At 47.2% G+C, this 13090-nt stretch overlaps 5 protein-coding genes across 5 annotated transcripts; 3 read left to right on the forward strand and 2 right to left on the reverse strand.

Moving 5' to 3' along the window:
- Window positions 1–893: 893 nt before the first annotated feature.
- PPTG_06919 (hypothetical protein) lies at window positions 894–2146 on the forward strand. The gene has a single exon (XM_008900967.1). The coding sequence runs from the start codon at window positions 949–951 to the stop codon at window positions 2059–2061; it is 1113 nt and encodes a 370-aa protein (XP_008899215.1). The 5' UTR covers window positions 894–948; the 3' UTR covers window positions 2062–2146.
- Window positions 2147–2296: 150 nt separating this feature from the next.
- Window positions 2297–2800, reverse strand: PPTG_06920 (hypothetical protein; the record flags this gene model as incomplete). Its single annotated transcript, XM_008900968.1, has 1 exon — window positions 2297–2800. The coding sequence occupies one exon, from the start codon at window positions 2798–2800 to the stop codon at window positions 2297–2299; it is 504 nt and encodes a 167-aa protein (XP_008899216.1).
- A 3566-nt stretch (window positions 2801–6366) lies between these two features.
- PPTG_06921 (hypothetical protein) lies at window positions 6367–7557 on the forward strand (the record flags this gene model as incomplete). Its single annotated transcript, XM_008900969.1, has 1 exon — window positions 6367–7557. One exon carries the CDS (start codon window positions 6367–6369, stop codon window positions 7495–7497), a length of 1131 nt encoding a protein of 376 aa, XP_008899217.1. The 3' UTR covers window positions 7498–7557.
- A 1214-nt stretch (window positions 7558–8771) lies between these two features.
- Window positions 8772–9222, reverse strand: PPTG_21983 (hypothetical protein; the record flags this gene model as incomplete). The annotated part of the gene is made up of 2 exons (XM_008901151.1): window positions 8772–8842; window positions 9072–9222. 2 exons carry the CDS (start codon window positions 9220–9222, stop codon window positions 8772–8774), a joined length of 222 nt encoding a protein of 73 aa, XP_008899399.1.
- Window positions 9223–12391: 3169 nt separating this feature from the next.
- PPTG_06922 (hypothetical protein) lies at window positions 12392–12871 on the forward strand (the record flags this gene model as incomplete). The annotated part of the gene is made up of 2 exons (XM_008900970.1): window positions 12392–12503; window positions 12621–12871. 2 exons carry the CDS (start codon window positions 12392–12394, stop codon window positions 12869–12871), a joined length of 363 nt encoding a protein of 120 aa, XP_008899218.1.
- Window positions 12872–13090: the final 219 nt, after the last annotated feature.

The raw sequence follows: 13090 nt of genomic DNA on the forward strand, positions 1-13090 counted from the left end.
GCTTCCTCCGAAAAGTACCGCGCTTAGATGTCTGTATGTGCACAGCTACAAGGCCTGGCTAGTGCTACGTGTGTGAGGACTTGGAGTTATTACTGCAAGACTTGGCGCTGGAATCAACCGACTAATGCAGCTGCATTCCGTGCTCAGGGCCTCATTGCGGTGGAGTTGTACTCCCCTTCACGTTACACACATTAAAGTTAACAGAGTAAATAGGGACCTGCCGTGCTTTTCCATTCCTGAGGCTATCGCCCTCCTTCATTGTCGTAGCGAGTTACTCAAAGCACCTCACCGATGAAGTCCTCTCATCATCACTATGATTTATGCCGGCCATGGACAAAAGTTCCGGTAATTCACACGAGCTTACTGATTCTACATGTTCTCTATTCTTCAGCATGCGAATATTAAAAAAAATCGCAGTGCTTATTCAACGAAGCCACGCGGTAATCCGCCCCCGCTGCCCAGGAGTAGCCAAGTCGTCAGTCTGACAGGAGGAACAGAGTCCTCCAGCTTGATTTGACTCGGTGTTAGCGACAGTGCAAATCTTACGTCAACAAAGTAGGTTCACGCAATCCTGGCAACTCTAAACTGAAAGATTCTCCGTGCCTTGCATATACTCACTCTCGCACGGCGAATTAACAGCGTTTTGCCCGAGGATACTTTAATAGAATGCAGCAGCGTAGTTCGCCAAGAAGGAGAAGATAACTTAAAGCAAGAATTTAGTGTGTTTCAGAGAGCTTCAGGAATGTGTGCCATCACGGGGATAATCTTCATCTCGTTTTGACCCGTTTATGCCATACTTGTTGACTCCCCTCTCTATATCGATACTCTCTATATCGTCTTAAACGGGTGTAGGTAACGAGATGATCACACTCTTCTCCGTTGGCCCCACTTCGCAATTCTCTCTCAAAGAGAGCGTGCGACAGCATAGCGACCACAAGATCGCTCAATATGGCCACTTTCAGCCGCAATTTTGACTTTAGAATCGGCTCCAGGCCGCTTCCACCGCTGCTCTTACCCGACAAGCCGCTAACGGGCGGACAGCGAGACGACAGCTCGCCCAGACGTGGCACCTCCATTTTTACTCGAAAGCGCGAGGCCCCTGACCCTACCGACACTCATGTCGGGCTCCTGTCGGCACTCGTGCCCCTAACTAAACTCATTGCTGACTCCAAGACCTCGACGTCTCCGGTTACTACAGACTCGGCACCGAAGACTTTAAATCCTGAAACAGCGAAGCCAAAGCGCAAGAAACGCATCCGACTCAAGACCGAACGCCGGAGAGAGCAGTGCAGGAATAATCAAGCACGCTATCGCGACAGACAGCGAGGATTTGTTCGCGAATTGGAGGAAAATGTGATCAAACTGCAGGAGGAGATTCAGCAGCTGACACGAGAGCGACACACTTTGTGCTATGGTATCCAGACCAAGAACAACGTCTGGAACGTTGTAATCGAGTACTTTCGTCTGCTCCGCTACGGCTTTCTGATGCCTAGATGCACGGCAGAGTCTAATGAGGCGTCTCCAACAAGTGATCTCCATGATCAGGAGTATTTTCTAAGGGCGGTCATGGCCCCGGACGTTGCGTTTGGTGAACTATGTGGGGTTGACGCTCTCATTGACCAGTGGCAGCGCTACTCGTTGTTCTTTGGAAGCCTCTACTTTAAGCTCAATCGGATGGAAGAGCAGCCTTTTGGCGCACTGGAAACGTCGGCTACTTTGAGTCTAACCATTACAGAGGTGACGCTGCGATACGTTTTCCCACATTTACTCGAGCAAAGGATTGAGGAGACTTGTAGTGATGGCGAGGCGAGTGGTAGTGCTACTATCGTGTCACCACTGGGCACTCGCCTTCTAGGACAGCGACTTGACTGTCGATGTACTGTACGCTTCTGCTGGGATGACTCGATTGGGCGCGTAACAAGACTATTTGCCACGATGGATTTACTTACACCGCTACTACGGGTGCTGGGTAATATTGAGGAAGTTAGCTACGTGATTGATCAGGCTCTCATCACACCAGAGTATTTAATCGATGAAGTAGTGACGAGGACCTCAAGCTGATAACAAATCATGTGACTCAGGGAAAAAAGCTAGCACCGTATTGCATCTGACGATAATACAGTTGTTATTCTTTTTGACGAACGAGTACCTGTGAATATTTGTTGTTGTTGTCACAATAGTAACGAAGGGCTGGATTTTAAAACTACATGCCATAGAACTCTCCTTTCCAATGCCTAACTACATGTAGTTGGTTCTTTACTTTTTCGAGCATAAAACTGCAAATCATCTGCAAAGCTTACTCCGTCGTAGTAGTAGTCGTTGTCGTCGCCGCAGCACCCGAAGCGTTCCTGTCAAACAGAAGCTTGTACGCACCGTAGATGGCAAGACCACCAACAGTTGCGCCCAGCGTGATTTTGGCGAACTTGCGGAGACGAGGCCATGACTTGGGGTTCTTCTTCGCGGTTGTTGCAATCATGGAAGCGAGCTTGGCAATCTGCTCGTCGTTGGTCTTGACCGCATCCTTGGTAGCAGCGAATGCCGTGATGGCCTTCCTGACAGCAACCTCGTCTCCGTCCGAAGCCTGGACGGTCTTGACTGCCTTCGTCAAGGCGGTATTCGTCTGCAGCTTCTCGAGCCAGCTTCCAGCGATCTTAGCAACGTTATCCTTGTTAACCGGGACTGCTTCCTCGCGAAGACGGCGTTCAAAATTGGCAAGATCGACGCTCTCAGCTCTGGTAAAGCTGGAGCAGCACACCACGAAGGTGGCAACGAGCAGGGCAACGAAGATGCTGAAGCGCATTGTTGTTTCTAAACGAAAGTCTTCAAAAAGGAAGCAAATTCTGGAATGGTCCGCTGTTGATGAGATTGATCAACAATCGTGATGGTCATATCTCCAGTGCACTGATTGCGCTCTTTCAAACCCCTCTCCTCACCGTGCATAAATCGTAAGCAACTTGGTCACAAATCATTTTCTAAATAAATAACAGCTAGACGCCCAGGAGCACCAGTTTCCCAGTTCCACAGCAGTTGTCTCTCACGCCGATACAACGAAGCAATAATACCCACACTCTTCCAGGAAAATAATCAGCAGTGCCACGAATGCGTCTACAGTGTTCAAGTTGAAGGTATTAAGCAATGACAGATGTCATGTCTTTTTGTGCTTCAATCCTAGTACTTCCCCAGTGATTGCAGTAGCATTAAGTGCTAAGTAATTTAACCCTGCAACTTAAATACTTCTCTACTTTGCTCTGGTAGTGATAGCTTTTACACTTCTTTTAAGAAAGTGAAAGGAATATTTCTTTCGTTAACCCAAGTCAACTACCAGTAACCAATTAACCCTTTCACTAAAAATCGAAGAAGAATCAGATGTTTGATACTACGAAGCCACAGCAAGACTTGCTGTGCCAACTTGGCCACACTGACCAGAGCGATAGCGTCTCATCAAATCAGTGTTTAAGAAGTCCTGAGTGGACATGAGGCAACGATGAAGAAAACCCAGTAGCCTTCTAGTTATAAAATTGTAAAAGTTCTTGTAAATATTTATGCTTATTTCCGAAGTGTAAATTTACATTGTCATACGTTGCGGCTTTCTGTTTGCAACTGATTTGACAAAAAGCACATGTAGCAGGAGCCCGACGACAAGCTCTGCGCCTAACGGATCTGCTTAGAAATCTGTTCCATTGTCTGATTAGTTTCGAATAGTCCTTTCTGGAGCTATTCTCATACTTGAAGTATTATAATTCCTTCACCACACACAGTCTAGAGTTACATATTAATACGTGTGATTCACAGTGTCCACACGGTGTGAATACTACATGGATAGTCACGACCAAACCAGTTAAGTCGGCTGGTTGCGTGGACTCTCCACTGGTCCAATTGGAGGTGTCCTGGTGAGCACATCAATACGAACGACCACCAAGTTTGTGGTAGTTCGTGTTGATGTGCTGGTGACCAACTTATGTCTTTCTCTCTCCGTACGGTTTGTTGACTTGAGTAAACATAGGGGTCTCCCTGAGCGCGTAACCAGTACTGAAACTGTTTGGAATTATTCTTCGCTTCTGGCCAATTAGACCCGCGTCTCTTGCTGATCTCATTTTACATACTTACACGGTGTAATACACCAGCATGCCACTATAAACCCGTGCTGTGTGCTCTGGCGTGGCACTGGTATGTCTAGCTGCTGACGTCCCACAATTCATGCTCGTCTACCCGAGCCGCAAAATTATCAGACCAGTTTCCTCGATAGCGCAGATCGAAGCAACAGCTTGCCTTGTCAATTTATTTGGCTGACGCTCACGTATGGAGGAGCCTATGAACCAGTGGTCGTGGTACATATTCGTCGAACTTCCAGAACTTGCGCCTTCAGCTAGGTCGCATTGAGCGTACGACCGATCGGCTTGTTAGTGTGACTGCAAAGTTGAGCGTGACGCTATGGAGGCAACGCTCGAGCATGTGATCCACACCGGAAGGATCAGTTCTTATGCTCTTCGGGTCAGCATCTACAGGTGTTGTACTCTGTTTGTTTTGAATTGGACTCAGCGTCATGGTGACTGTCACGCGTGGGGACAACGATGGGCCTCAAGATGCTGTTGATGCGTGTGCTGGGCATTCGATGCGGTCTCAGTGTCAGGTGCACAGACTAATCACACGCAGAGTGATAATTACACGTAGAATATATGCATTTGGCGTTGGAACAAGAGCAGTAAGGATGATCTAAACTATTGCTGTCATAGCTTTTATTTAATAGCATCAGGGTCAGATTCTCTTGAGTCTGCGGCATGGTTATCAATTACTGATTAATGCTGATAATTTTTAGTTTACTCATGCTTGGCGCCACGGAAACCATTACCGCAAAACTATGCCATCCACAGCGCCTTGGCGGTTAGCCGATGGGCCTCGATCGTCGTTGTTTCTAACCCAAGAACTTTGTTGGGTGGTGATTCTTGCGAAGACCGCGCTTAAAATATTCACGGATGGATAAGGATATGGATAGCACACACATCACGAAGGGTCGAACGACATAGCTTATGGACTTCAACTCTTTTCTCACACGAGAATAGCAACTGCTGAACCGCGAGAATATATTCTTTTGCTACCAGAAGACTGCTTTCGAGCTGGTTATTCACATAACGATGATAGGAGTACATCGTTTAATTCACATGTATTTACTTTTGAGTAATTCTCTACTTGTAGAGCTCTCACTATGGTAGTATGTATCTATCCATCTTTTATACATTTTTATCAAAGCAGGCTGGCACCGTTCAAAGAATGAAACTTCTCTGCTATTCATTTCTACTATAACAGGACCCAAAATTTGTCCTTAAGGCACTTGTTGCCCAACTGGGAATCGTCGACTTTACTATACCCAATATACTTTCTCATCACCCTCACAATTCTACTTAGTAAAGAGGACAGATGTAATTTCGACCTTTAAGATTTGCTCCGCTGCGCGTCGAATGCAGTCGCTACGCTCCTGTAATAGAAAGATTCTCTAACCTGGAGAGTGCAGTGCTCGGCTCGCTGCGGAGCTCGGCGCTTGGCCCGCCTCCGCAAATATCGCTCACCTCTGTTGGTCTTCTCCGTTTTGATTTGCACTCTATTTCACCCCCTCCATCTCACTTGGGTGCAGCAGCCACTTCCCTTCAACAAATCTTCTTCAAGTATTTAATACTTGAAAATTAAAAATACATACATGTACACATAGGGCAGATCATGCTGCTTTGTAACGATTTGTGATCCGGCAAGGTGCAACCTGCTTACGATGTGAGTTGGAGCGCTAAAAGTGCGAAATCAACGCTTGAACGTATGGTTATCGTGTCTCGTCAATGAACGAGACCAGACGTTGCTAAAAGCGCGCATGTCGACCACAGCACAAAGCAAACGTGCAGTAGTGAAACGTTAGGATGGCCGGCGTATTGCGATTTGTTTTGGCCAATTGCGCACGTATGCTCTTCTCCCGTAAAGCGCCAATTGTTATTGATACTAATCCATATCGAAAGATGAAAAAGGTATCACCCACTGTATCCTCATCACTACAGTACCGCACGTGTATGACAAGTAGTGGACCGCAGCGATCCCCTGTTTTAAGTATTTGCCGTACCCTAGACACATCAAATCAGCCAGAACGATTGAGCCGGCGTCAACATGAGCAAATTTTAATTATGCCGCTCCCTCCATACGATCATTTTCAGTAAACACGGAGGCCACAATTATCGCGTAAGCCGCGGGTAAGAATCGTCTTGAATTTACAGTAGGACGGCATTATTCGCTCGGAAGTGATCAATGAGCCAACGTGTCTCTCATTGATCAATTCACCTTGATATACACAAGTCAACTACCCACACCAGTAAAGCAACCTATAAAGCTATGCAGAATATGCAGGCATGTCCCGCTCCCGACGCCCTACCACCGCAAAGATCTATGCACACCCACCGACTGCTGAGCTCCGAGATTGTCCGACCGGTTTTCCAGCGCGATACCGCTGCTAGAAGCGCGGCGGTGAAGTCCTTGAAACGTGTAGACACGCACTCGAACTCAAGCATGCAGCTCCCCACACTATCTATGGCCATTCAACAGCGCTCAATTACCGCCGACTCAGCGCAGGCGGAGTGGTTCTTGGATTCGCACTACAATTCCAGTAGCCGATCTGATGATGCTCTCGCTGTTGCGGCTGTGCGCGCTAGCAAACACCTACGTGACCGCGACACCGATCAACCGCAGCCCAAACCAAAACGAATTCGAGTCAAAACTCAGCGAAGACGCGAACAGTGTCGAGCTAACCAGGCTCGATACCGTCAGAAACAAATCGATCTCGTCAAGAAGGTCGAAGAAACAGTCCAGAAGCTGCGTGCTGACATTCCAATCCTTGAGTTGCAGCGCAACACACTCCGTCACGGAGGCCAGCAAGACGTCTGGAACGTGGTGGTGGAGTACTTCCGCCTCTTTCGCTTCGGTGTTCTCGTGGATTTGCCTCGGACTGGTAAACAAAGAGAAGCACACACAACTAATGATTCCGGCAACAACATCGATAACGCAGAGAAGAAGCAACAGCTTGCTTTCTTGCGCTCTTCGATGATGGAAGACGTCAATCTAGGTGAACGATCAGGTGTGGAGGCGCTTATGCACCAGTGGCGGCTGTATTCGTCGAGCTTCCAGAATCTGTGCCTTCAGCTGCGTCACATTCAGCGCACCACCGATCGGTTTGTTAGTGTGACTGCAACGCTAAACGTGACAGTGTCGGAGTCAACGTTTGAGAATGTGTTTCCGCACCTGAAGGATAAGTTCTTACGCTCCAAACTTTTGGGCCAGCATCTACAGGTGCCATACTCTGTCTGTTTCGAGTGGGACGCTGCATCATGGCGACTGTCGCGTGTCGAGACAACGACAAACTTCACGACGCCATTACTGCTTGTGCTAGGGAATCTGTTGGATGTGTCCTCAGTGTTGACGCGCGCACTAATCACACGCGACGGCGCTGTCGGCATAAATGACATGTAAAATGGTAACTTGGAGCGTGAGCAAATAGTTTTGGAGATATTGATAATAGTTTTTTTGCGTGATAGTTGGGTCACGCAGATGATTATCTTTTTTTATTTTGTTACTTTTGAAAAAGCAGCGCCATGATGACCAGGTTCACGTGCTGGTAGTTGTGTCTCTAAGTGGTGGAACACCTCGCCTTGGTTAACGATCCATCGCACCGAGCTTGGCCTGAATGTTGACGCTGAAAGCTACGGAAAAAAAGCCTACGCATGCTAAAAGCTTGCAACGGAGGTGAGCGGATTCGAGTCGCGTAGCCGCGCGATATTTGCGGTACCGGTCTCGTCTGCGAGCCGGCGTTGCACTCGCCAGAGTACCCTACAGTGTAGGGCCTACACTTACCTCTTTTCGCGAGCGAAGCGAATCGCGGCAGTCCAGGCAAACTAAGTACAGCAGGTCACCAATTAAAGGGTTGATGAGCCAATAGGGCCTTGTGACTGCAGGCAAATAAGGCTGTTCCCACTCCCCTCTAATATGCAGCGGGGCTTGAGAGGGCTTTCACTCTCTCAATACGAATGGCTTATCGTGCCTTTCAGTAATTATGCCGCTATTATTCTGCATAATTGTGTTCCCTTCTCAACCTTAATTATGCCCTATGGCCGGCTAATTGCATGTTAATTATGGGTTGTCTCATTCAGGGCGGGTTTGGTGAGTCTGCTTTAAAACGGAATAAGCTAATCAAGCCCGAATAAGGACCAGATCGAAGTTAAAAAATACTTTAAAAAAAGAAGAGATAAACAAAAGTGACATACTCGCTGCTGATTGGTCAGATCGGCATCAAAAACAGCTCATTACCGCTTTAATTTAATGACCTCGCATAGATGGATAAGTTAAAGAGAGAAAAAAGGAATTTAAATATTATCGGGCCTTGATTGTACTCATTGGCGCATTGTGCAAAGCCAATCAAACTGCAGTGTCTCGTATGCAAAGTTGCATAATGGAACATGGTAGCATTAATATCGCTTAAGCCCTCTGAAATTTCAGTAAATTAATACTTACTCAAAACCCACGACGCTAGATTAATTTGCGCCGGGTAGTACAGCGATTATTAGTGTAACGATATCTACATACCCTTGAATATCGGAGTTCGTCGGGAAATCTGCCGCTGATCGGCATCTTCCATGAGGAATTACGTGAAAAGCACTGAGATGTGTCAAAACGATGGTGAAAAAGCTAGTATTTTTTGTCTGGTTGCTGATTGTACTCGTGATATCAAGCTTTAATAGCAGCAATTCCTAGTCGTAAAAGTGTAGAAATTGTGTCTGGACCGTGTTGAAAGCGTTCTTGAGCTTCTCGATTGCTTTTTCTGGACAAAATGTACAAAACAATCATGAGACGCTCGCCAACGCAGATGTGGCGAGTTGTCGGATGGTGTCCTGTGACTTTAAGATCTTCAAAGAGCAGGTTAAACGTCTTCATACTCATCCGCGCTACTTGGTACAGTCACGCCTCATCCAAGCTGTTCCTGCTCGGGATATCATCCACCGCGTATGTGCAGCAAAGGCGCAGTGCAGAAGAAGGAAGGAGACACTAACCACAATCTGACGGTGCAAGCAAGAGCAAGATCGTGGTACTTGTGAGCCCTCGGATGTAGTTACAGCGCATGGCGACAAGGCAGCCAGACAGCGTGCTTTCGTTTTCAGCGTCTTCCTCTAAATATGGCAGGGACTTGCGCTTGAGCATCATGTTGCTATGACCCTGTGCAGGTTTGTGAGAATGCGGAGGTTGCTGAGTGGTTGATCAGGCGTCAAACGAAGGTGTAGCTGGTACAGTATGCTGATGACTGGCTCAACGCTCACTGTGGACTAGGAAACTACAAGCGATATCCACATTTTGAGTATGGTGGCGTTGATCAACATGCTTACTCATCCATTTGGGGATATCTACCATAGTTAAAAAAAATCAGCGGGTTCATTGTAATTAATGCTCTTATTTGTGCGCTTGCTCATGCGCATTATCAATATCTACCTAAATGAACAGCAGCGCAGGATATAAAAAATCGATGATTCAGCGTGATTCCGAATCCATTTGCAGTTTCTGGACGTACGCGCGGACTTCGCATTCCAGTTATCTCATCTCTTGGAGGCAAGTCATGCAAGTCGTTGTTGTCGAGGCGTTAGGAGACGCTAATTAGTGCCACAAAATGCTAATGCGAAATGCGCGTGTGTCTTGGGGTGGACTAGTCCGAGAAACCCTCTGAAGTCGTCCTCAGTGTGATCCAGGAAATTCCAAGCCATCGCAAGCACAAACACTCCGCAGTTATAGCCATCATTTTGGATAGGTGTTTCGAGCGTGGTAGGATCCAGAGCGATAATTGATTTCTGTGTGCGCATTCCCCATGTATGGGTTGCCGGAAAAATGGTCTCATCGCATCTCGCTGTGGTTTTTGTTTTAAAAGTAGGAAACCTCCATTAATGGTCCGTACACTACAGTGCTCTGTGTTTTGAGGTCGACCACCACGAGTGTTCAGTGTGAGTTTCCGACATTGCAAGAAGCTATTACAAGTTCCCAAACCCGATATGTCGGCATGATTGAATCGAAGAACCCCCCCCCCCCTTCCCCCCTTCCCCACGCGCATTCAGCCCACATATCCACACAATTAACCAGCCCTTGTGAATATATGTCGCAAATGAAGGTGGAATGATACTGTACTTGGTTTTGAAGCGACCCCAAGCAGATTCGAAGCTGCGCTTCGACTTTGCACCTACCATGTCGCGCCACCTGATTTCAAGCTCATCGCGCTGATTCGGGGCGATGCCAAAGAACTTGCCAGCCAATTCCTTTTGAGCGGAGAGAATGGCATGAAATTAACACAGGAGAACCTGTTTAAGTAAATGTTCGCAAGTTAGGAAACAAATAAAAAGGAACACTACCTTGCCGCAGGAAAAAAATCGTTCAGCACAGTAAAGTATTTATTAATGGCGATAGTTGCAATGCTCTCTGCTCTGACCGTGTCTCGAAAAAACTCGAAGCATAATTTGAGCGTGGGTTTCTGCTGGTTTGCAATAACCATATCACAAACGGATATGCCTGCCGCTGGCGGTTGTTCACATAAACGAACCTAGTACAAGAATAGCGATATGTCTCTTTGAGCGTAAATCCAGTAATATTGCATATTTTACTTACCCAGATAGAAGCAGGAATTATTCGAGTTGTGGGTCCAGTCGACAATTAGAGATTCACCTCATCAAGCTTGTAGCTCCTTCTGAGCCGCGCTGAAAAATGGAACACCGGAACATATTCGTCACGTAAACAAGGATGTTGCCCCCGGAAAGCTCACCAAATGCATTTGCCAATGCAGTAAGTCGACTATTGACCGTAGGTCCTCCGTAGCTCCACAAGAGGAGGTTGCGTATGTGCTGTGGCGTGATAGTCAACCCTTTTAAAAGCCAGAATGTATCAGTTAGCATATTATCAGCTGTCTAATTGTAAGCTGACGGTTGGGTTACCTGTGTCTGACGCCAATATCGCCGCGATGTTTCTTGTAGGAGCCTTGGCCTAGGAGAGAAACTCAATTTTGTCCACGAGGGCACTTTCACGAAGGGTTTTGCCCACCATGAACGCGTCATGGATGTCTTGACTGGTTTTATGGTTGAGTTGAATAAAATATACCATGGGATTTAATATTTTATAATTTCTAAAGATAATAATGACCCACCTCATTTATCACCGCCACAAGCCATCTGTCACCCGGCCTAACCAGTTTATCGAGAGTTTGGCCTCATAACCGGTGAATCGATAATGTTGCTGGACATGAAACCCTCTGCTAAGAGACCCGTCAAAACAAGCAAGTGTACAGTAGTACATACGACGCTCAGATGGAAGCTCGACTGGAACCAGGGCTGGTATATATGCATAATTGCCGTTTTGAACTCTTATACTTCCTCGGTCCGAAAATATAAGCGGGTCTCGACGGCAAATCCGAACTTAAGCTCAAAGTGCACCCCCCCCCCCCCCCCCACCCCTCCCCACCGTTCCGAAGACTGTAACTACTCTGGATTTCAAGTTTTACCATTCACCAGTCAACCAAAAGGAGCGCACGCTCCGCCCCAACACCTAGGATGCGCAAGACCCTAACTCGGTCGTTGCATTCCTACTAAGCGTTAGCATCGCGCTACAGCCACCAAGAGGCTCCACCCAAGCTTGAGCGGCCGAGTATGGTTGTAGTGACGACCAGACCTCACGCTTGTGGCACAGAGCCGTCCAAGACATCAAAGCAGGCAACTCCATCAACTACAACAGCGGTAGGAAGGGAAAGAGCGGTCGCAAGTCCCACATGACCAAAGTGTTCCGCGACGACTTCAACAGGTCCATCGAACTTATCCCTTTAGAGGATCGCACAGATATTCGCACTTTAGCGAGTACTCTAGTTATTCCAAAAATCGACCCTACATGACTACTATCGTGCTGGTGTGTTTCGTAGCCACACCGCATGGGTGAAGTTGATGCAAACAGAGAACCAGCATGTAGACCGAGTCAAGTTTGCTTTAAGATTTGTGCACTGAGGCCCAAGCAACACGCTGTTGTTCGACAGCATGATGGACTACGTGTATTTGGGTGAAAAGTGGTTTTATGTGCGCAAAGAGAAGCAGCGATTCTATCTCTGAGAGCATGGAGACGTCCCTCATATTACTGTGTAAAACAAGAACTTCATCATCAAAGTAATGTTTCTTGTCGCTGTCGCCGGCCACAATGGGATGCTAAGCGACACCGTGCCTGAGACGGAAAGGTAGGTTTACGGCCATTCGTTGTTTATGAACCGGCAGAGCGCTCGAGCAAGAACCGCCCTACCGGTACATTAGAGTTGAAGACATTTACTGTCGATCGTGACACGAATCGCCGAGCGCTGTGTCGTATGGTCATTCCGCGCATTAAAGCGGTGTGGCCAATCGGAAAGCGCGTTGTGCTTCAGCACGACAACGCAAAGCCGCACGTCGCTACTGATGGCCCAGAGGTGCTGGCCGCGTGTGCGAGAGGTGGATGGGAAATGAACATCAGCCCACAGTCAGCTAATTCACCAGATTACAACGCAAATGATCTCGGTTTCTTTGCTTCTCTGCAGTCCTTACAGCACTAAAAGAAAGCCAAAACGATTGAGGACCTCGTTGACAACGTCGACACAACTGTCAAACAGCTAATCTACCCTGCTATTGACAGAGTTTTCGTCACGATCCAGCCCGAACTACAAGCTTCCATGGATGTAAACGGCAGCAACAAGTACATGGTTCCCCATCTGTCCAATAGTCAGATAGAGAAGAGAAATGGCTTGCTCCCTCGCTCCTTACCTAGCACTGCACTAGTGTATGTCAAAGCCAAAGTTCTTAAGTTCGGCTGAACATAAAAAAAAAAATTATGCCGAACTTAACGCTTATATTTCTGGACAGCTTTTATTTAGAGAGCCGCTTATATTTTTAGTCGGAGGAAGTAATTGGTTAGCGAAATTGCAGCGGGGCTGCCGTAGCTTAGCGTCAGAGGAAGACGGTTAACTCAAAGAGTAAAGGGGTTAACTCAACACCCTAATAAAGGTTAATAGGTCCTTAATATCCGAAGGCAC

This window comes from Phytophthora parasitica, assembly GCF_000247585.1.
Source record: "Phytophthora parasitica INRA-310 unplaced genomic scaffold supercont2.10, whole genome shotgun sequence".
Lineage (NCBI taxonomy): Eukaryota > Oomycota > Peronosporomycetes > Peronosporales > Peronosporaceae > Phytophthora > Phytophthora nicotianae.